The 24,440-nt window shown below is 42.1% G+C and overlaps 2 protein-coding genes across 2 annotated transcripts in view; one reads left to right on the top strand and one right to left on the bottom strand.

Annotated features, from left to right (window-relative positions):
* Positions 1–24,440, bottom strand: part of LOC121582487 (astrotactin-2) — a 537,985-nt gene that overhangs the window by 119,587 nt on the left and 393,958 nt on the right. The window contains exons 14-16 of the mRNA XM_041898306.2: positions 23,226–23,350; positions 22,018–22,122; positions 16,419–16,598 (exon numbers count right to left, since the gene is read on the bottom strand). Coding sequence (XP_041754240.1) covers positions 16,419–16,598; positions 22,018–22,122; positions 23,226–23,350 — 410 coding nt within the window. The remainder of the gene's footprint in view (positions 1–16,418; positions 16,599–22,017; positions 22,123–23,225; positions 23,351–24,440) is intronic.
* LOC121582488 (E3 ubiquitin-protein ligase TRIM32-like) lies at positions 1,955–9,293 on the top strand. The gene is made up of 2 exons (XM_041898307.1): positions 1,955–2,031; positions 7,150–9,293. Exon 2 carries the CDS (start codon positions 7,161–7,163, stop codon positions 9,201–9,203), a length of 2,043 nt encoding a protein of 680 aa, XP_041754241.1. The 5' UTR covers positions 1,955–2,031; positions 7,150–7,160; the 3' UTR covers positions 9,204–9,293.

The following is a 24,440-nucleotide window of genomic DNA, read 5'->3' as shown; positions in this document are numbered from 1 at the left end:
ATCACACCTTTGATTACACATTCAATAGCTATTATGGAAATTATAGATTTTCTGTCAGTTTTGTTGGGTAATGTAAGTAAGTGTATTTCGTAGTGTGAAAACTGTGTAATTTACTGTAATTTACAGTACTGCAGCATATTACTTTCAGCACTTCTAAGGGCGATTTGAAACATGTATCTTGCATTGTTTGCTATTAGATTAACTGGTAGTTAAAACTACAAAATTGAAAAGATATCATTATGTTGTGTTTTGGTGATTAAAATAATATTCTGATTACATTTCACAATAAACATATAGTTTGAATCAATGGTTGTGTGGTGAGAGATGTTTACAATCCAAATGAAAGCACAATGACAGGTTTTGAAGTGTGACCAGTTTGGAGTTTTGTACTAAGAGTTGTGAAAATGTTTGTACCAAAGTGATAAAAAAAACTGTAATAGCGTGGGTTAGGTCTGCTCTATACCAAGTTAGCATACCCCCTGAGTATCTTCCCTGTTTCACACCTGGTAGTTTGATGGATGAGACTACCAGCTCTCTGTAGCCTAGAGGGCAACCAGTGGGTCCGTCTCCTCTATATTATGTTTCTTGTAGGATGACAATGTCTGTATTTCCAATCTCTCTCTCTCTCTCTCTCTCTCTCTCTCTCTCTCTCTCTCTCTCTCTCTCTCTCTCTCTCTCTCTCTCTCTCTCTCTCTAAATAATGAGCCTTTGTGGATACAGTATATTCTTTAGAGCCTACCCTCTGGTCATAATCGTTGCATCAGCAAAGTGTCAGATATCTCTGTGCTAATTTCATACAGATATTGTTAGTGTTGGCATTGTAAAATCTCTCTATTCAGGAGTGCTTTGATGTGCAACACTGGCACATGTCCAAATCATATCGCCTATTAATTCTGCAGTCGGTTGATGTATGCATTTTCTTAGTGAAAATGCAAGCTCAAGGGAAATTACAATAAAATACACACAGGATGAGAATGGAGAGCTATAGATGTGGAGTGTTTTTTAGTTAAATAAAGATGACTCATGCTTCCTAATACCACCGACTTCAACATGGCTCAGCCGCAGCACAATTACAGCAACAGCACAACATGTTTCTGTTCTGTGAGTCTAAAGCCTATTGTCTTTTCAAAAGCCATAATACGTTGAAAATATATTAAAAGCTTACTGAGAAGGTTTAGATTTTTTTATTTTTATGTATAGGCTAAAGAAAGCATATAGTATACATTCATTTCTCATTTTCATTTACCTTTTAGTTATGCATAGCTTAACATTAGGATTTCATTATGAAAATCTTCAAATTGTCAATTAACTTTTAATTTATATTAATGTGCAGGTAGTTCCTTTTTTGAACTGCAATTCAGATAGGCCTGCCCTCTGCGATAGCTCTCTACAAATATATTTTGCAATAAGACCTTTGCTGCCATCTAGGGGTCAGCTGATATACTATTTCCATGTGCTGCAACAGCTGCACACATCTGTCCAGGAATGTATTAAACTGTATTAGGCTACTGCTAGAGATGGATGCTTTTCACCTTTCAAAGGATAAATCAAGATGTCTTCGTACTGTCCTGATGTATTTTTTAGATTGTTTCAGGATGTAAGAGCATCGTATTACATTTCATTTAAAACCTGTATATAAAGCGTGCAATGCTCTCAAATGGCTCACATAATTTCAAGATAAATGATTTGAATTGGGATACTTGACTTGCCTCTACATTTAATCCTCCCTGATCGATGTATATTTATTTTTAAGTTAATCTATTACTGGTGCAGCCAGGATTTTAAGAGGTGTACAAAATGGAAAAATTCAAAAAGTATTCAAAAAGGAGGAATAATCTAATTATGTATAATGCATTGGTCAATTTAATCAATTTAATATAACTGGGGCCCTGTCCCAGCTGCAGTTGCAAAAACCAATGAAAATAGAGGTGGGTGGGTAATAAGTATTTGCTGGCGTTACGTCAACACCGCAGTCTCGCAGCAGCAGACCCACCAAACGCCCCTGTACCTCGACAGATCTGACATTTTAAGGTAAGATTTCATGCAAGATAAAGATGTCATCCAAAAAAAAAAATAGAGCTTTAGGATCATAGCTAGTATATAAATGTGAACGCTTGACTTTCAAAATTCCCCAAACAGGAAGTCACATCTCGATTTCGGGAGGCCTCCCACTAATCATAGCTTGCGCTAGCTTCAACACAACATCATGCCACAATATTATAAATTATTAATTGCATGTAACTAGCTAGTATAGCAAAAAAAATTCTGAAATCTGTCGTCTGCATGCACGAAACTGGTAATGCGGTTGTCATTTGCATTGGCCGTGTAGTGACAGCATGATTCGAGCAATCTCCGTTATATGCTAACAACACAGCTAGTTAAGCATTTAGCTAACACATTGACAACACAATAACACAAACTAAGGGTGCTAGGCAGAACACTATTATATTGGTTGTCAGTAACTAGCTAACGTTAACTGTGATGTTGTTTACTTGAAAGCTGGCTAGCTTCAGCAATCTAGTGTTGAATGACAGCTGGCTGCTGCTATTGCTAGCCAGTGGCAGTGCTACACTCCCCTCACTTAAATTATATGGCCAGCTAAAGTGCACTGTATCAGTGGTTCCCAAATTGTGTGTACCGGTACATACATACGTACATACATACATACATACATACATACATACATACATACATACATACATACATACATACATACATACATACATACATACACAGTGAGGGGAAAAAAGTATTTGATCCCCTGCTGATTTTGTACGTTTGCCCACTGACAAAGACATGATCAGTCTATAATTTTAATGGTAGGTTTATTTGAACAGTGAGAGACAGAATAATAACAAAAAAATCCAGAAAAACGCATGTCAAAAATGTTATCAATTGATTTGCATTTTAATGAGGGAAATAAGTATTTGACCCCTCTGCAAAACATTACTTTGTAGTCGCTTTGGATAAAAGCGTCTGCTAAATGGCATATTATTATTATTTTACTTGGTGACAAAACCCTTGTTGGCAATCACAGAGGTCAGACGTTTCTTGTAGTTGGCCACCAGGTTTGCACACATCTCAGGAGGGATTTTTGTCCCACTCCTCTTTGCAGATCTTCTCCAAGTCATTAAGGTTTCGAGCCTGATGTTTGGCAACTCAAACCTTCAGCTCCCTCCACAGATTTTCTATAGGATTAAGGACTGGAGACTGGCTAGGCCACTCCAGGACCTTAATGTGCTTCTTCTTGAGCCACTCCTTTGTTGCCTTGGCCGTGTGTTTTGGGTCATTGTCATGCTGGAATACCCATCCACGACCCATTTTCAATGCCCTGGCTGAGGGAAGGAGGTTCTCACCCAAGATTTGACGGTACATGGCCCTGTCCATCGTTCCTTTGATGCGGTGAAGTTGTCCTGTCCCCTTAGCAGAACAACACCCCCAAAGCATAATGTTTCCACCTCCATGTTTGACGGTGGGGATGGTGTTCTTGGGGTCATAGGCAGCATTCCTCCTCCTCCAAACACGGCGAGTTGAGTTGATGCCAAAGAGCTCGATTTTGGTCTCATCTGACCACAACACTTTCACCCAGTTCTCCTCTGAATCATTCAGATGTTCATTGACAAACTTCAGATGGGCATGTATATGTGCTTTCTTGAGCAGGGGGACCTTGCGGGCGCTGCAGGATTTCAGTCCTTCGGCGTAGTGTGTTACCAATTGTTTTCTTGGTAACTATGGTCCCAGCTGCCTTGAGATCATTGACAAGATCCTCCCGTGTAGTTCTGGGCTGATTCCTCACCGTTCTCATGATCATTGCAACTCCACGAGGTGAGATCTTGCATGGAGCCCCAGGCCGAGGGAGATTTACAGTTATTTTGTGTTTCTTCCATTTGCGAATAATCACACCAACTGTTGTCACCTTCTCACCAAGCTGCTTGGCGATGGTCTTGTAGCCCATTCCAGCCTTGTGTAGGTCTACAATCTTGTCCCTGACATCCTTGGAGCGCTCTTTGGTCTTGGCCATGGTGGAGAGTTTGGAATCTGATTGATTGATTGCTTCTGTAGACAGGTGTCTTTTTATACAGGTAACAAACTGAGATTAGGAAGCACTCCCTTTAAGAGTGTGCTCCTAATCTCAGCTCGTTACCTGTATAAAAGACACCTGGGAGCCAGAAATCTTTCTGATTGAGAGGGGGTCAAATACTTATTTCCCTCATTAAAATGCAAATCAATTTATAAAATTTTTGACATGTGTTTTTCAGGATTTTTGTTGTTGTTATTCTGTCTCTCACAGTTCAAATAAACCTACCATTAAAATTATAGACTGATCATTTCTTTGTCAGTGGGCAAATGTACAAAATCAGCAGGGGGTCAAATACTTGTTTCCCTCACTGTATATAAGGAACTCAGTATGGCTTTAAACTTACTCTTGAAAGTTGTAATAGTAGAATGCACGAAATTGGGTAGTTGCATCATCAGTTCCTCTTGTCATGTTAGTCATTGCATACCGTAGAGAGCTATTTGTAACTTGTCAGAAATGTCCAGATCAACTAGCCCATGTCAGCTAACATTTTCTATTGAGGTTTTTTAGCCCATAGATATTGTTATATATTTTTTGTCACTCATATCACATGAATAAATGAAAATTAGCTGTAAAACTGCAACATTTTCTTTGCACCCCATGACAAAATGTGTAGAATTGCAGGAAATATGCTTTAAACCTGCAAAATTCTCTCCGCCAACGAGGGGTTTGAACAGTGCTTGTGCCCATAGAAATAGACATGGCACACACACAGGGGTACGGGATGTTCCCCAATGTTAGAAGGGGGGCCTGAGTGGAAAAAGTTTGGGAACCCCTGAGTTACAGTATACGTTTCGCACAGTGACAGTACTAACTGGGTTGTGCTGTCTCAAATAAATGCCAGCATCAAAAGTGAATTCTTCCCATGTTCGAGAGGTGACTAGTTCGATACTCCCCCCTAGACACTTGTAAACACGATGACGTGGTCAAAATGTAATCCACCATTACTAGAGGAATGCTAATTATTTATTAAGCCATTTTAATGAGAATTCATGACAAAACATCTTTAATCAACTTGTTGTTAGCAATGCAACCCCTTTTCAAATTTTTTATTTTTTTTATTTAACCTTTATTTAACTCAACATATGTAATTGTAGCCAGGACAAACATATTTCACGATTTCACTAATATCACCAATCTTTAAATCAGCACCTTTTGGGCTCATTCAGTAGTTTTTACCTGATAAAGTAGAATCCTGTTTAAAAGTACTGTTTACATTTACTAAAACAGACATGGAAAATGAAACTTGATGCTTCCCCTTGTCATGGCTTTTTGATTTATGGCCGAGTGTCAACCCCGGTTCTAGATGTCCAAATTCATAATCAATATGCTGAAATAAGTCGTGATATTTTGAAGACCAATACATAAAAGACCAATACATACTCACTACCTTTACGTGTCACACTTGTTTAGATTATCTGTATTTTGCTAAATTAGGATAGTACCTTTTTATAAACTGCGCACACACCAATATTTACCAAGCGGTCACTCAAGACTGGAAATTATTTATAGCTTGTTCTACTGTAATCAGTATTGCGCGCAAATTAATCACTCATCGATATTGTATTGAAATCAATGGAACTGGAACAATAACTGCAGCGACATGTACAGTTTGCAATTTTCTTACAGACAAACCTCAATGAACTTGGTTATATACAATATATCTGTCGATAGATGAGAACCTGTCGTAATCATTTATCAACTTATATCTGTGAGAGAAGGATTTCGGTAGATGATAGTGATGTGCAGTTCAAACTCTTTTTACTGACTCGAGAGTCATGATTCATTTTTCTTTGTCGTTCATTTGACCTCCTGGATGCATTAATTTCTACAGCAGGATTAATATGCGCTCCTCCGGTGACTCGGTAGACATGCTCCAACCAACTGTCTGTCAAAGGCTATATGCGCACAGGCAAAATAGATCAGGCAGCATAGAGAAGGAAGAATACATGTTTAGAACTGATAATTAATTGCATGGTGCAAGAATGAATGCAATTAATTGATTATTGAATATTATTATGGACACAGCTTTGTAGAATCAAAACATACACAGCCTTTGCTCAACAAACTCGAACTCGAGAACAAATTGTTTGGGGTGCTGCAATTCAAACGATATTGTGCTTATCACCCTCACGGCAGTCAAGCAATGCATTCCGCCAAGAGTCGTTCACAATCTAGTCCAGTTGCGGCCACAACTAGACCTCATTTCAAATGTTCTAAGAAATAATCGTGTTTCTATGCCTAGGTATCAATAAATGTCCATTGTTTAAAGCACACTTTTACATGTCTCAGTCACAAATGACAGCTCCAATAAGCCTATGGTGAATGAGAAGCTTGTAGAATCATGACTATTTCGAGTTTTCATCGTTCGCCGGTTGAAGATCCGAGTCAGTAAAAAGAGCCGAACTTCCCGTCACTAACACTTTTTTGACTGGATAATTTCAACGAATCACCACCTCACATCGGTTTCTAAATAGCGATGGATAGGGTTTTATTTGAAATGATAGACTAACCCTCAAATCCATTAATTCATGTGAGCCAAAGATGTTTATGAGAGGAGCGTCCAATTTATTATAATTGTTTAAATAATTGTTGTATTGTTTACGTGGTCTGAAAATGACAGCTGCGTTCTATGTCCCACTACAAACTGACAAAAACCACCGGTACTAAACCAAAGATAATGATCTGATTTAAGCAATCAATTTTGTGAGATCTTGATGACTATAACATTTTTAATACTAACATCATAAATCTGAGGTAAAAAGGATGTGTATTTCCTGTCATTCTTGTGTGGTGAATACGTTAGTCTGTGTAATGTAGTAACACTTTCTGTCCACCATAGGGAAATAGGCATAATATAAAATAATTCATAATGTCAAAATATTTAAATTAAGAATGATAGTAAATGAATCACACAGATTTTTACCCAAAAAATGCTCCTAAACACAATGTAACCAGGCACTAGACTAGAGCTTCCGTATTGACTGTGCCGCAGCCTGAACCTTTGACGTCCCTAGTTGTTGATACTTTGGGTAGTGAAGCACTTTATTTTTTTATTTGTCTCCTCTCAGGTTTGAACACGATGGCGGCAGCTTCGCCAGCTCTGGACCCGGACCTGCTCCGGGAGGTCCTGGAGTGCCCCATCTGCCTGGAGACTTACAACCAGGAGCAGCTGCGGCCCAAGCTCCTGCAATGTGGCCACACCGTGTGCAGACAGTGTCTGGAGAAGCTGCTGGCTAGTACCATCAATGGTGTGCGCTGTCCCTTCTGCAGCAGGGTCTCCCGCATGAGCAGCATCTCCCAGCTGGCCGACAACCTCACTGTGCTCAAGATCCTGGACTGCGTCAGCTCCTGCACGACCGCCGGCGCCCTAATGTGCAAGTCCTGCCGCAACCGCCTACCCCGACAGTACTGCCTTGACTGCGGCACTGTGCTCTGTGATCTCTGCAAGGGTGAGGGCCACCAGCAGCAGGGTCACGCCGTCCAGCCCATCCGGGTGGCCGCTGAGCACCACCGGAAGGACCTGGGCGGTAAACTGGCGTCCCTCCGCAAAGCCATGGACCACATCCAGCAGAAAAAGGCGACGGTTGACAGTGTGACAAAGAACATGCGGGTGAAGTACCGGGCTGTGCAGCAGGAGTACGCCCGGGCTGAGCTGCGTCTGCAGGAGGAGCTGGGGCACCAGCGGCAGGCCTTCGCTGCCTCTATGGCTGAGGTGGAGAAGCTGAACGGGCAGATCCTGGAGGAGCAGACATACCTGCTGAACCTGGCCGAGGTGAAGGTGGTGTCCCGATGCGACTACCTCACCATGCGGGTGAAGCAGAGCGACATCGCCCTGCTGGAGGAGGACGGAGGGGGAAACGATGAGGAGCTGGACCTGAGGAGCAGCCTGGACTTACCTACGCTGCTCAAGCTTCAGGACCCTGAGCTGGTGACGACAGAGCACCCCGAGGCCCTGGATGTGGCCCAGCTCACAACCAAGCCCTGCACTGTCAACACTGATGAGGAGGGGCTGCTGGAGTTTAGAGCCGGGGCTGGCGTTGGTGCCATGTGCGGGGCTGCAGGGGCCCCACTGGAACTGTTTAGAGACATTGATATGGTAATGTCTGTAGAAGAGGCTGTGTGTGCATCACCGGGCAGCTTTAAGTCCAAGTCCATGGATGAAGGGGGGTCCTCCTCGCCCGGTGGTGCAGGGGCCAGGGCCAGCTCGGGGCCACAGCACTGCCAGTTTGTAAAGAAGATGGGCTGCAAGGGCAACCTGCCGGGGATGTTCAACCTACCGGTTAGTATCTGCGTCACCCCGCAGGGCGAGGTCCTGGTGGCCGACCGGGGCAACTACCGCATCCAGATCTTCAACCGCAAGGGCTTCCAGAGGGAGATCCGCCGCAACCCCAGCAGTATCGACAACTTTGTCCTGAGCTTCCTGGGCGCCGACCTGCCCAACCTCATCCCGCTGTCCATCGCCATCACTCCTCAGGGCCTTATCGGGGTCACTGACAACTACGACAACTCGGTCAAGGTGTACACCATCGACGGCCACTGCGTGGCCTGCCACAAGAACCAGCTAATCAAACCCTGGGGCATTGCCGCCATGCCCACGGGTCAGTTTGTGGTGTCGGATGTGGAGGGCGGCAAGCTCTGGTGCCTGGCCGTGGACCGCAATGTGGGCGTAGTCAACTACAACCGCCTGTGCTCGGCCGTGCGGCCCAAGTTCGTGACGTGCGACGCATCGGGCACCGTCTACTTCACCCAAGGGTTGGGCCTTAACATTGAGAACCGTCATAACGAGCACCACCTGGAGGGGGGCTTCTCCATCTGCTCAGTGGGGACAGACGGCCAGCTGGGCAAGCAACTCAGCCACTTCTTCTCGGAGACGGAGGACTTCCGTTGCATCACGGGCATGTGCGTGGATACCAACGGGGACCTGCTCGTGACAGACAGCGGCAGGAAGGAGATCCTGCAGTTCCCCAAAGAGGGCGGCTTTAACGTGCTCATCCAGGAGGGACTGACGTGCCCTGTGGGCGTGGCCGTCACTGAGAAAGGACAGCTGATGGTGCTGGACTGCTGGGACCACTGTGTGAAAGTTTACTCGTACCTACAGAGGAGACGCTTCTCCACCTGCTAGGTGCTAAAAAACTACAAATCCAATGTTGTGTGTGTGTGAGAGAAACAGTTGATCTGTCACTTTAATATAAATGGCTGCATTCCAAACAACTTTTGCTCCTCCATGATCTGGTTTCTAGTCTGTGCTTAGCAGGTCATACAATGAGCCCGTAATCGAGTCACTGATCCCCAGTCAGTCAGTGGGACTAGCTAGGAGCACACTGTAACCAAGCCTGTGTCTATCTACAATTCGAGCTGCCTCGTTGATTTGATGGAACACAGCACTAAAGACGGCATTAAGTGTTGTCACCTTGGGGGTGGGGGAAATTGGTATGTCAATCAATGCATGAAATTGTTATATTTTAACTGCTGTACTGTACAAAATATTAGGGCAGGGATGATACCAGTATTGCGATACTCGTTAGTATCGTGGCAAGGACACAAAATACGACGCAAATTTAACTTATTTGGGAAAACAGCCCTATTGTTGGAAACAAACATCATTATGTTGTCATCGGGTCATATGTATTTATTTTCCAATCTATAGCACACAATATTTTTCATGCAGCAGGTTAAAGGACCAAAGAGTTTGGTCTGCTTCGTTTTTGTATTTTTGCCATTGGATTTTTTAAAAATGTATACTGGTATCGTCACAGCTGTACACAATATGAGATTTATGACAATTACTAAGCCTAATGGCATCACAAGAAAATGTATTGCAAAAAAGAATTGCCTTATCGATTTAGAAGGAATGTCAAATCCAAAACCTCTCTAACTTAAATCTATAGGGATGGGATCATGGACTTGATCATTATAACCCAGCCATCCAATAAAAAGTATTGTGTTGTACCCCGAGGGGTTCAGGTCCAGTTGCCTGTAGACACAAAGCTCTAGGATCAGTTTACCCTCCCTCAAGGCTAACTTTAACAATTTAGTGGGGGGAAAAGAACTTTCAACCATGTGTACGCACAGTTTCTAGTGGTTGAAGTATTGCATTGCAAGCACGCAAGTAGGCAAGTATTTTGTGCAAATAGGGTATATGGCATGCTTATTCCTAACAAAGAAACGGGTAGGCCTAAATATAATAAGGTGCAATCGTTTGCCGTTAGCGAGAAGCGCGTAAATCCATTTTTTGTATTCTGAAATAGTTAGAAGTAGGCATCTATTTCCTATTATTTATTTCATTTCCATGATCGTTGTAGAATAAATACCTCACCTTTTCTGACTGATGGTTTCATACTCGCGAAATAGCTTGTTGCCTATGTCTGATCTCTTTTTAAATTGGACCCATTTCACAGTAGTAAATAGATAAGTTATTTCAAGTATTTTGCTCTATGTGATCCGGAGTGCAGTTTAACGCTAGAACAGATGTTTCACCTTTTCCATTGAATTTTTTTTTAGGCTACTGTACATCTGAACAGCCTACTGTAATGTCAAATGTGTAGGCTACCACTGTAAGTAGGCCTACTGTAGTTTTACATTTTTACTCAATGTTTCAGAATTTGTGGGCAGTGCAGCATATGAAGTGCTTTGAGAGACTTATCACCTCTACCTTACCTGTCACCCTAGACCCACTTCAATTTGCTTACCGCCCCAAGCTCTGGATAAGAGCGTCTGCTAAATGACTGAAATGTAAATGTAATAGATCCACAGATGATGCAATCACCATCACACTGCACACCTCCCTATCACATCTGGACAAGAGGAATACCTATGTAAGAATGCTGTTCATTGACTATATATAGCTCAGCATTCAACACCATAGTACCCTCCAAGCTCATCATTAAGCTCGAGGCCCTGGGTCTGAACCCCGGTCTGTGCAACTGGGTCCTGGACTTCCTGACGGGCCGCCCCCAGGTGGTGAAGGTAGGAAACAACACCTCCTCTTCGCTGATCCTCAACACTTGGGCCCCACAAGGGTGCGTGCTCAGCCCACTCCTGTACTCCCTGTTCACCCATGACTGCGTGGCCAAACACGCCTCCAACTCAATCATCAAGTTTGCAGACGACACAACAGTAGTAGGCTTGATTACCAACAATGACGAGACAGCCTACAGGGAGGAGGTGAGGGCTCTGGGAGTGTGGTGCCAGGAAAATAACTTCTCACTCAACATCAACAAAACAAAGGAGATGATCGTGGACTTCAGGAAACAGCAGAGGGTGCACCCCCCTATCCACATCGACGGGACCGCAGTAGAGAAGGTAAAAAGCTTCAAGTTCCTTGGCGTACACATCACTGACAAACTGAAATGGTCCACCCACACAGACAGTGTGGTGAAGAAGGCGAAACAGAGCCTCTTCAACCTCAGGAGGCTGAATAAATTTGGCTTGGCACCTAAAACCCTCACAAACTTTTACAGATGCACAATTGAGAGAATCCTGTCAGGCTGTATCACCGCCTGGTATGGCAACTGCACCGCCGCAACTGCAGCGCTCTCCAGAGGGTGGTGTGGTCTGCCCAATGCATTACCGGGGGCAAACTACCCACCCTCCAGGACACCTATAGCACCCGATGTCACAGGAAGGCCAAAAAGATAATCAAGGACATCAACCACCCGAGCCACTGCCTGTTCACCTCGCTATATCATCCAGAAGGCGAGGTCAGTACAGGTGCATCAAAGCTGGGACTGAGAGACTGAAAAACAGCTTTTATCTCAAGGCCATCAGACTGTTAAACAGCCATCACTAGCACATTAGAGGCTGCTGCCTATAGACATAGACTAGAAATCACTGGCCACTTTAAGAAATGGAACACTAGTCACTTTAATAATGTTTACATATCTTGCATTACTCATCTCATATGTACAGTGGGGAGAACAAGTATTTGATACACTGCCGATTTTGCAGGTTTTCCTACTACAAAGCATGTAGAGGTCTGTAATTTTTATCATAGGTACACTTCAACTGCGAGAGACTGAATCTAAAACAAAAATCCAGAAAATCACATTGTATGATTTTTAAGTAATTAATTTGCATTTTATTGCATGACATACGTATTTGATCACCTACCAACCAGTAAGAATTCCGGCTCTCACAGACCTGTTAGTTTTTCTTTAAGAAGCCCTCCTGTTCTCCACTCATTACCTGTATTAACTGCACCTGTTTGAACTCGTTACCTGTATAAAAGACACCTGTCCACACACTCAATCAAACAGACTCCAACCTCTCCACAATGGCCAAGACCAGAGAGCTGTGTAAGGACATCAGGGATACAATTGTAGACCTGCACAAGACTGGGATGGAATACAGGACAATAGGCAAGCAGCTTGGTGAGAAGGCAACAACTGTTGGCGCAATTATTAGAAAATGGAAGAAGTTCAAGATGACGGTCAATCACCCTCGGTCTGGGGCTCCATGCAAGATCTCACCTCGTGGGGCATCAATGATCATGAGGAAGGTGAGGGATCAGCCCAGAACTACACGGCAGGACCTGGTCAATGACCTGAAGAGAGCTGGGACCACAGTCTCAAAGAAAACCATTAGTAACACACTACGCCGTCATGGATTAAAATCCTGCAGCGCACGCAAGGTCCCCCTGCTCAAGCCAGCGCATGTCCAGGCCCGTCTGAAGTTTGCCAATGACCATCTGGATGATCCAGAGGAGGAATGGGAGAAGGTCATGTGGTCTGATAGACAAAAACAGAGCTTTTTGGTCTAAACTCCACTCGCCGTGTTTGGAGGAAGAAGAAGGATGAGTACAACCCCAAGAACACCATCCCAACCGTGAAGCATGGAGGTGGAAACATCATTCTTTGGGGATGCTTTTCTGCAAAGGGGACAGGACGACTGCACCGTATTGAGGGGAGGATGGATGGGGCCATGTATCGCAAGATCTTGGCCAACAACCTCCTTCCCTCAGTAAGATCATTGAAGATGGGTCGTGGCTGGGTCTTCCAGCATGACAACGACCCGAAACACACAGCCAGGGCAACTAAGGAGTGGCTCCGTAAGAAGCATCTCAAGGTCCTGGAGTGGCCTAGCCAGTCTCCAGACCTGAACCCAATAGAAAATCTTTGGAGGGAGCTGAAAGTCTGTATTGCCCAGTGACAGCCCCGAAACCTGAAGGATCTGGAGAACGTCTGTATGGAGGAGTGGGCCAAAATGCCTGCTGCAGTGTGTGCAAACCTGGTCAAGACCTACAGGAAACGTATGATCTCTGTAATTGCAAACAAAGGTTTCTGTACCAAATATTAAGTTCTGCTTTTCTGATGTATCAAATACTTATGTCATGCAATAAAATGCAAATAAATTACTTCAAATTCATACAATGTGAATTTCTGGATTTTTGTTTTAGATTCCGTCTCTCACAGTTGAAGTGTGCCTATGATAAAAAATTACAGACCTCTACATGCTTTGTAAGTAGGAAAACCTGCAAAATCGGCAGTGTATCAAATACTTGTTCTCCCCACTGTATATACTGTATTCTATACTATTCTACTGTATCTTAGTCCATGCCGCTCTGTCATTGCTCATCCATATATGTATACATTCTTAATTCCATTCCTTACTTAGATTTGTGTGTATTGGGTATATGTTGTGAAATTGTTAGATATTACTTGTTAGATATTACTGCACTGTCGGAGCTAGAAGCACAAGTATTTCGCTACACCCGCAATAACATCTGCTAAACACGTATATGTGACAAATACAATTTGATTTGATATTTAAGTTTGGGAAAAAGTAAACACAATGTAATATTGAAGTCAAATGATCTACAGGTTTATAACAATTTGCAATTATTCATTTATTTCAGATACTGTCGATACAGAAAATGTCACTGTAAAAGTTTAAAACATTCTACCAACACCTCCAGAGACATTTGATCAAGTTCGTCATTGCTATTTCCTTTAGAAACTTCCTTGGCGTAATTCCAATACTTCCAAAGTATACAGCAAATAAGGGTGTTATTGTCACCATAAAAGGTGAATGATGGGTGTTTTTCAGGTGGAGTTATGATGCTCGTTCAACGCGCAGTTTCAACACGGGTCTGTTTTAGAACAGGAAACATGCGTATGTAAGGCGTGTTCAAAGTTTATAAATCCCAATATTTCTCAATAAATTCAGGATATCATGTTAGGCAACATGCTAACCTTGTCACCGCAATAGTCTGTCTGTCACTACAAAATTATTTCTCAAATGATCATTATAGTTATTCCATGCCTAACTGACATATCACTACAGATATTCCAAAACGAACTATTACATTATTTACAATATGAAAATGCATAAAATGCTAGAAAAATCAAGTGTCCTTGTTTCAATGTGATGAATAACAAGACTTGCTCTCTGTTTGAATGGTGATTTTATTGTTCACTCCACTTAACTGGAGGAGAGATGTATTTATTTTAGGGATGTGAAATTAATACATTTTTGAAATAAAGTTAATCTCAGGATTTGCTGGGATTAATCACAAACATTTGAAATTGCTCAAATTGAGCTGTAATTAAGATGTTTTATACCAAAAGCATTACAATAATATCGGTCTTGATTTTGTCCAAAGTAACGGTAAGCAGAATCTGGTAAATTAATGAAGCACACTTTCTTTAACCTCAATGTCAACTTGTTTTGACATTGCAATGTTGTTTTTAGCTGTGTAGATTATTTATTTGGGATATTTTCAGTGTATTTTAAACGCTTTCAAACAATGTGATTTAATCGTGCAAAGAAAGAAAGTGTGCAATTAAACTACAAAAAGTTACCTCTGGTTAAAGGCCCAAACAAGCCTTTTATATCTATATATCAAGTAATTTCTGGGTAACAAATAAGGACCTTACTGTAAGATTTATATTAAAATGGGTAAATATACCTTTTTATTTTTTGGGGAACTCTATATTAATGGATTTCCGCAAGGTGATGTCACCATTGGAAAGCAGACACACAGAGAATGATAGAGGCCTCTAGTGGACAAAATTCTGTTTTAGCATGGGCAGCATGGATTTACACCATTTTAATGTTGTCAACTGGGTGGGACTTCCAACTTCATTGGCTGATCCCTCCTTGTGACCCTGTTGGAGACTACTTCAAAATGGAGATAGCCTCAATGGCAATGCCCATGCTGTCACAGATGCCATAATGGTATGGATACAATGATGAGGCCTCTTTCCATCTCTATGGCCAAAACTCCCGCCAATGTAAACCTGCTGATTAGAAGGTCCTGTGTAGATTGTATTTTCAACCTGCAACTATCAGGAAATAACACAGGAAATAATTCATCAGCTGTTGTACAGTATGATGCAAAACAAAGGGAAAAAATGCATTTTGACTGCACTGGGCCTTTAACTGATTAACTCGGACAGCCCTAATTTCTTTAAGCCTAAATGTAATAGCCTATTTCCTCTGAGTTTGTGGGTTATTTTATACAACTGGGTCTTCTGGATGTTCTGTTTTTGTATGCGTGTGTTGAACCAACCCATGTGTCTTTTCAGAAGTTTTGCCTTTGGTGGAGGCAGTGACTTTACAGTATGTGTTACCATCGCATTAGATGTGTTTTTGTGTAACGTGTGTCTCAATTTCATGTTTGTAATGTTGATTATCTATTGAGTGCAATAAACCCAACATGAATGAAGATGTGCATGTTGTGGTTTCAGATTCTCTGTGGAGAATCTTCCAGGCAGGAATTTACATTGTAGGAAGAACACTGACTTCGTTGGAATGTAAACATTTAGAAAAGTAATAACACTTTGTACTATACCTTTGGTAAATACTTTGGAAATATCTGCAGTGCAGGAAAGGAATGTATTTTCATAAGAAATGATTCAAGGCATGTGTCTTTGTATTCCGGTGTTTACAGTACATACTTTGAACCCATGTATTTGGTAAAATATGAAACTTTATTTTCATGCTATCCACAGCCCTCACCCGTTCTGTCCAATTCCATTTTGAAGGTCTCAGTGGGGCTGCATAGTACAGTACAAAAGCTCTTTCAGGTCTTGCCTAATGTTTATGAAATTAAATTAATTATCAAATCCTACTGAAGTATTTCCGAGAGGAAATTCTCAGGGGCTAGGGCCAGTTAAAAACTAGGAATCATGTCTGTCCTGCTATGAATCGTATTTCTATCTGCAGTGTCCTGAACATTGCACCATATTGAATAAGCCCAATTTTTTCACTTTTCTCTGGGATTTAATTGACCAATTAAGTATATTGATAGTCCACTCAACTGGATCCCTGGGTCTAAATTGGTCACTGATTACAATAGTATTTCAGACACCTGCATCATATGTAGTTTCCTGCTCACCTTTCTGGTACTGCAGCCAGAGCTGCTGCTGGGCCTTCTTGCTGGGGAAGTAGATGGTGCAGCTGAGCTCGGAGCCGTAAAGGGCCTCAGACACGTAATGGTTGCCGTATTGCTGGATGAGGGACAGCAGCTCCTCTCTGGTGCTCTCTGCAGTCAGTGTCTTCAGAACCTTGGAGAAGCCTGACAACCAGGAAAGTGTGGAGGGGAAATAATGTGGAACACATGGAATTGTAGTTATAGCTGAAGCAAAAAAGGGGCTTTGTAACTGCGGTAAATGCTATCCTGTATCTGTTTTCCCTCTGAGTTTTCAGTACAATATGATATAGTGTAGTAGTAGTAAACTAGTGAAATAGGCTCACCAGGAAACATGATAGTAAATTGACACTCCATACCAGACCTGGGTTCAAATACATGTGTATTTGTTATTTACGGTACCTTCAGAAAGTATTCACACCCTTAGATTTTTTTCCAGATTTTGTTTTATTGCAGCCTGAATTGAAAATGAATTAAATTGACATTTTGGGTCACTGGCCTACACACAATACCCCATAATGTCGAAGTGGAATTATGTTTTTCTAAATTTTTACAAATTAATAAGAAATGAAAAGCTGGAATGTCTTGAGTCTAAGTTTTCAACCCCTTTGTTATGGCAACCCTAAATACGTTCAGGAGTAAACATTTGCTTAACAAGTCACACAATAAGTTGCAATAATAGTGTTTACCATGATTTTTGAATGACTACCTCATCTCTGTACCCCCCACACAATTACAGTGTCTTGCGAAAGTATTCACCCCCTTGGCATCTTTCCTATTTTGTTGCCTTACAACCTGGAATTGAAATTGATTTTTTGGGGGTTTGTATCATTTGATTTACACAACATGCCTACCACTTTGAAGATGCACATTTTTTTTTATTGTGAAACAAACAAGAAATAAGACAAAGAAACAGAAAACTTGAGCGTGCATAACTATTCACCCCCCCAAAGCAAATATTTTGTAGAGCCACCTCTTGCAGCAATTACAGCTGCAAGTCTATTGGGGTATGTCTCTATAAGCTTGGCACATCTAGCCACTGGGATTTTTGTCCATTCTTCAATGCAAAACTGCTCCAGCTCCTTCAAGTTGGATGGGTTCTGCTGGTGTACAGCAATCTTTAAGTCATACCACAGATTCTCAATTGGATTGAGGTCTGGGCTTTGACTAGGCCATTCCAAGACATTTAAATGTTTCCCCTTAAACCACTCAAGTGTTGCTTTAGCAGTATGCTTATGGTCATTGTCCTGCTGGAAGGTGAACCTCTGTCCCAGTCTCAAATCTCTGGAAGACTGAAAATAATTTCCCTGTATTTAGCGCCATCCATCATTCCTTCAATTCTGACCAGTTTCCCAGTCCCTGCCGATGAAAAACATCCCCACAGTATGATGATGCCACCACAATGCTTCACTGTGAGGATGGTGTTCTCGGGGTGATGAGAGGTGTTGGGTTTGCGCCAGACATAGCGTTTTCCTTGATGGCCAAAAAGCTAAATTTTAGTACCTTCCATATGTTTGCTTATTTTTTTCTTTAAGCAATGGCTTTTTTCTGGCCACTCTGCCGTAAAGCCCAGCTCTGTGGAGTGTACGGCTTAAAGTGGTCCTATGGACAGATACTCCAATCTCCGCTGTGGAGCTTTGCAGCTCCTTCAGGGTTATCTTTGGTCTCTTTGTTGCCTCTCTGATTAATGCCCTCCTTGCCTGGTCCGTGAGTTTTGGTGGGCGGCCCTCTCTTGGCAGGTTTGTTGTGGTGCCATATTCTTTCCATTTTTTAATAATGGTTTTAATGGTGCTCCTTGGGATGTTAAAAGTTTCTGATATTTTTTTATAACCCAACCCTGATCTGTACTTCTCCACAACTTTGTCCCTGACCTGTTTGGAGAGCTCCTTGGTCTTCGTGGTGCTGCTTGCTTGGTGGTGCCCCTTACTTTAGTGGTGTTGCAGACTCTGGGGCCTTTCAGAACAGGTGTGTGTTTGTATATATATATATATATATTTATATATACAGTGAGGGAAAAAATTATTTGATCCCCTGCTGATTTTGTACGTTTGCCCACTGACAAAGACATGATCAGTCTATAATTTTAATGGTAGGTTTATTTTAACAGTGAGAGACAGAATAACAACAAATAAATCCAGAAGAAACACATGTCAAAAATGTCATGAATTGATTTGCATTTTAATGAGGGAAATAAGTATTTGACCCCTCTGCAAAACATGAATTAGTACTTGATGGCAAAACCCTTGTTTGCAATCACAGAGGTCAGACGTTTCTTGTAGTTGGCCACCAGGTTTGCACACATCTCAGGAGGGATTTTGTCCCACTTCTCTTTGCAGATCTTCTCCAGGTCATTAAGGTTTCGAGGCTGATGTTTGGCAACTCGAACCTTCAGCTCCCTCCACAGATTTTCTATGGGATTAAGGTCTGGAGACTGGCTAGGCCACTCCAGGACCTTAATGTGCTTCTTCTTGAGCCACTCCTTTGTTGCTTTGGCCGTGTGTTTTGGGTCATTGTCATGCTGGAATACCCATCCACAACCAATTTTCAATGCCCTGGCTGAGGGAAGGAGGTTCTCACCCAAGATTTGACGGTACATGGCCCGTCCATCGTTCCTTTGATGCGGTGAAGTTGTCCTGTCCCCTTAGCAGAAAAACACCCCCAAAGCATAATGTTTCCACCTCCATGTTTGACGGTGGGGATGGTGTTCTTGGGGTCATAGGCAGCATTCCTCCTCCTCCAAACACGGCGAGTTGAGTTGATGACAAAGAGCTCGATTTTGGTCTCATCTGACCACAACACTTTCACCCAGTTCTCCTCTGAATCATTCAGATGTTCATTGGCAAACTTCAGACGGGCCTGTATATGTGCTTTCTTGAGCAGGGGGACCTTGCGGGCACTGCAGGATTTCAGTCCTTCACGGCGTAGTGTGTTACCAATTGTTTTCTTGGTGACTATGGTCCCAGCTGCCTTGAGATCATTGACAAGATCCTCCCGTGTAGTTCTGGGCTGATTCCTCACCGTTCTCATGATCATTGCAACTCCACGAGGTGAGATCTTGCATGGAGCCCCAGGCCGAGGGAGATTGACAGTTATTTTGTGTTTCTTCCATTTGCGAATAATCACACCAACTGTTGTCACCTTCTCACCAAGCTGCTTGGCGATGGTCTTGTAGCCCATTCCAGCCTTGTGTAGGTCTACAATCTTGTCCCTGACATCCTTGGAGAGCTCTTTGGTCTTGGCCATGGTGGAGAGTTTGGAATCTATTTGATTGATTGCTTCTGTGAACACACAGCTTGTTACCTGTATAAAAGACACCTGGGAGCCAGACATCTTTCTGATTGAGAGGGGGTCAAACACTTATTTCCCTCATTAAAATGCAAATCAATTTATAAAAAAATTTACATGCGTTTTTCTGGATTTTGTTGTTGTTATCCTGTCTCTCACTGTTCATATAAACCTACCATTAAAATTATAGACTGATCATTTCTTTGTCAGTGGGCAAACGTACAAAATCAGCAGGGGATCAAATACTTTTTTTCCCCCTCTCCTGCAGATTTTGTACGTTTGCCCACTGACAAAGAAATGATCAGTCTATATACTGAGATCATGTGGCAGATCATGTGACACTTAAATTTCACACAGGTGGACTTTAACTAATTATGTGACTTCTGAAGGTAATTGGTTGCACCAGATCTTATTTAGGGGCTTCATAGCAAAGTGGGTGAATACATATGCACGCACCACTTTTCCGTTATTCATTTTTTAGACTTTTTTGAAACAAGTTATTTTTTTCATTTCACTTCACCAATTTGAACTATTTCGTGTATGTCATTTACATGAAATCCAAATAAAAATCAATTTAAATTACAGGTTGTAATGCAACAAAATAGGAAAAACGCCAAGGGGGATGAATACTTTTGCAAGGCACTGTATCTGTAAGGTCCCTCAGTTGAACAGTTACTTTCAAACACAGATTCAACCACAAATACCAGGGAGGTTTTCCAGTGCCTCGCAAAGAAGGGCACCTATTGGTAGATGGGTAAAACATTTAAAAAGCAGACATTGAATATCCATTTGAGCATGGTGAAGTTATTAATTACACTTTGGATGGTGTATCAATACACCCAGTCACTACAAAGATACAGGCTTCTTTCCTAACTCAGTTGCCAGAGAGGAACGAAACCACTCAGGGATTTCACAATGAGGCCAATGGTGACTTTAAAACAGTTACAGAGTTTATTGGTTGTGATAGGAGAACATTTAGGATGGCTCAACAACATTGTAGTTACTCCATAATACTAACCTAAATGACAGAGTGAAAAGAAGGAAGCCTGTACAGAAAAAAACATATTCCAAAACATGCATCCTGTTTGCAATATGGCACTAAAGTAAAACTGCTACAAATGTGGCAAAGTAATTAACTTTATGTCCTGAATACAAATAGTTATGTTTGGGGCAAATCTAACAACACATCACTGAGTACCACGTTCCATATTTTCAAGCATGATTTTATGGGTATGCTTGTCATCGGCAAGGACTGGGGAGTTTTTCTGGATAAAAAGAAACGGAATAGAACTAAGCACAGGCAAAATCCTAGAGGAAAACCTGGTTCAGTCTGCTTTCTAACAGACACTGGGAGACAAATTCACCTTTCAGCAGGACAATAACCTAAAACACAAGGCCAAATATACACCAGCGTTGCTTACCAAGACAACATTGAATGTTCCTGAGTGGCCTAGTTACAGTTCTAACTTAAATCGGCTTGAAAATCTATGGCAAGACTTGAAAATGGCTGTCTAGCAATGATCAACAACCAACTTGACAGAGCTTGAATAATTTTTTTAAATAATTATTTGCAAACATTTTACAATCCAGGTGTGCAAAGCTCTTAGAGACTTACCCAGAAAGATTCACAGCTGTAATCGCTGCCAAAGGTGATTCTAACATGTATTGACTCAGGGGTGTGAATACTTATGTAGATATTTCTGTATTTCATTTTCAATAAATTTGCAAACATTTCTAAAAACATGTTTTCACTTTGTCATTATGGGGTATTGTGTGTAGAAAAACAAGTATTTAATCCACTTTGAATTCAGGCTGTAACACAACAAAATGTGGAATAAGTCAAGGTGTATGAATACATTCTGAAGGCACTGTAAATACTTATTTTCTGTGTACTTAAGTATTTTCAAATAATGTGGCCTGAATCAACTACTTCTATTTGAAAGTATTTTAAAATACTTTCCTATAAATAGCCTACTTATTTCAAATATTATTTTCAAATACTTGGGTTAAATGCATGGGAGTGTATTTGATGTATGTATGCACACATGTATGCATGCATGACTAAGTCGCTTTGGATAAAAGCGTCTACTAAATGGCATATATTTGAGTCAGTGTATTTGAGTACTTTCAAATACAGTACATACCAATTTCCAAGTGTATTTCCAAATACATTCCAACATTCAACTACTTGTCCTTTCAAATAAAAAATATCTGAATACTTACTTCGAAATGTATGTGAAAGATATTTGAAATAGTATTTGAACCCAGGTCTGCTCCATACCTGTAGACAAGGTGATGGCACTGAGCTTGACTTTGTACAGGTTGCTCCTCACTCTCCACTGCTGAACCATGGGGTAGCCCATAGCCTCATTGAACTTGGCATCACCTGCAATGGACATACACACATAAACATAGTTATGAATAACTTCCACAATATCAGTAGGCCCACAATTTTTCATAAGATTTGAGTAAATAACTCAACATTTCACATTAATCATGCATTGAAAGCTATGGATCATTTGTGTCGAAGTTTGAGTTATACAAGCACATTTGTAACTGCCTGAAGTGTATTAGCTAGCTTTGTCTCTCTCACACAAACACTGTCCGTGTACAGTGTACATTCTGTTGTTTTCAACAACACCATTTGTCTTAGTACGAAAGTTCCCACCCAGTGTGCAATCACTGGCGGACGGCCGCAATAGCTCCAATTGAATTTCCAGCATTAAGGCAAGAGCAATCTTGCCTCCGTAATTGCATTACCAAACTTTCATATGAGTCTGGCACAACACAGGGCCATTAGAACACAGGAGTGAAGAGAACAACAACAACTAAATCCTCCCTTAAACCTAAAGCACTTATTTTATTCCCAGTGGTGTTTGGAGAGGAGTAGCAGACACTCCTGGGAACTAGTCACAGGCCAACGGAGAGCAAAGTGCTGCAGCCAATTCAGCTAATGGACGGATTAGGGAGTAGTCCTGAGGTGCGGTATCAAGCCAACTGACAGAGTAGTCTCGGCCCTCACAGGGGACATAGGAAGGGAACACAAGGTGAAGAAGGTGCAGGTGTCAGCCTTTAGAGGGCCTGGAGAGGTGTGTGTATGTTCATATGCATGTGTGTGTATGTGTGTGTGTGTGTGCCTACTGCAGAGACGTAGGGATGTCATGAACAATAGCACAATACAGTGCACAGGGAGCAGTGTCATTCTAGCTGACCCTGCACTCTGATGTCACTTCTATGGATTTACTGAGCAGAGAATGCTGCAGGATTTCTAAGTATTGAGCTTACAGGAAATTCAGCCGTAATTGGAAAATACTGTAAATCCTGGACAAAGTAGATACTTATACATTCTTTGGAAGGAACATATGAGAAAAAATATGGATATTTTATTATGAAATATAGGTTACATACAGGATATTTTCTGTACACACTGGTATGAGTATACAAAGATGGATGAGGCAGGCTAGCACATGTGCACACACACACACAAACCTGTGAGGAGCTGTACATTGGACAGTGGCTCAGACAGCACTCCTCTACACTGCTCCTCCACAGGTAACGGTATAACCATCAGTCCATCTGCTAGCTGGGGGAAGTCCTTGATGAAGTTGTTGTCCCTGAGAGAGAGAGAGAGAGAGAGAGAGAGAGAGAGAGAGAGAGAGAGAGAGAGAGAGAGAGAGAGAGAGAGAGAGAGAGAGAGAGAGAGAGAGAGAGAGAGAGAGAGAGAATAGGTCAGCCCTGTGAGACACTGTTGGGTTTTCATCTCCTCCATCAGAGTGCCTGGTGCGACAGCGTGGCTTATCTCATCATTCATCATCCCTTCTCTCCACTGTGTTTCAGACGCTCCAACAGAGAGGGACAGGTGGTGTCATTTTGTTGGGGGGCCCCCCCAGCTCGCAGGCAAAACATTTTAGTGGCCCCCCTTTTGATGGGGTGCAGAAAAAATGTTTCAGTTTTAAAGCAAGTTTGCTGCAATTCTACACATTTTGCCATGGGGCGGAGAGACAAATGTGCGGTTACTGTTAATTACCTGCAATTATACACATTTTGCAATGACTTATGCCATGTTAATATGATATCTGAGTAAAAGTGACTAACAAAATCAATGGGGGCCCACTGGAGGTCAGGGCCCCTGGGCACGTGCCCTTCGTGCCCGGTTGATAATTCGACCATGATTACTACAAGTTTAGATAGCTGGCTAGACTAATTTACCAATCCAGAAAATGTTAGCTGACATGGGCTAATTGAGTGACTGTGGGTCATGGGCCCCATATCGGCCGGGGGCCCTAAGCAACTGCTTATGTCGCTTATGCCTAGAGCCGGCCCTGTCTCTCATGACAATGTCTGGGTTATCAAGAAGCAACATAATGTTGCTTTGCACGACAAGGACTGCTGGAAGGATTACGGAGGCTTTAAATAATTTGAATGTTCACAGTTGAAGCTAATAGATACAGTTCAAGAGTGATAAATGAAATGGCTTGGGAATGTTGTGGGGTTTTCCTGGTCAGGTAAAAGAAAAACTCAGGGTACTACAACTCGCTGGTTGGATCAGGTATCTCAACAGCATACAAGGATGATCAATTGCAGTGTGCTACTGTAGAGGTATAAGTAGGGGCAGTCTCCAAAAGAGACCACTGCCTGGCTGCAGTAGTATGGGGGAATTGACTGACTCTGGTGAAGTGTGAGAGAGTTTGCCGGTTGGCTACC

This window comes from Coregonus clupeaformis, chromosome 15 (assembly GCF_020615455.1).
Source record: "Coregonus clupeaformis isolate EN_2021a chromosome 15, ASM2061545v1, whole genome shotgun sequence".
Taxonomy (NCBI): Eukaryota; Metazoa; Chordata; class Actinopteri; order Salmoniformes; family Salmonidae; genus Coregonus; species Coregonus clupeaformis.
Note: the sequence above shows the minus strand (reverse complement) of the source record. Positions and strands in the feature narration are given on the sequence as shown.

Coding starts and splice junctions, on each gene's coding strand:
- LOC121582488 (XM_041898307.1), top strand. CDS start 7,161: ATGGCGGCAGCTTCGCCAGCTCTGGACCCGGACCTGCTCCGGGAGGTC.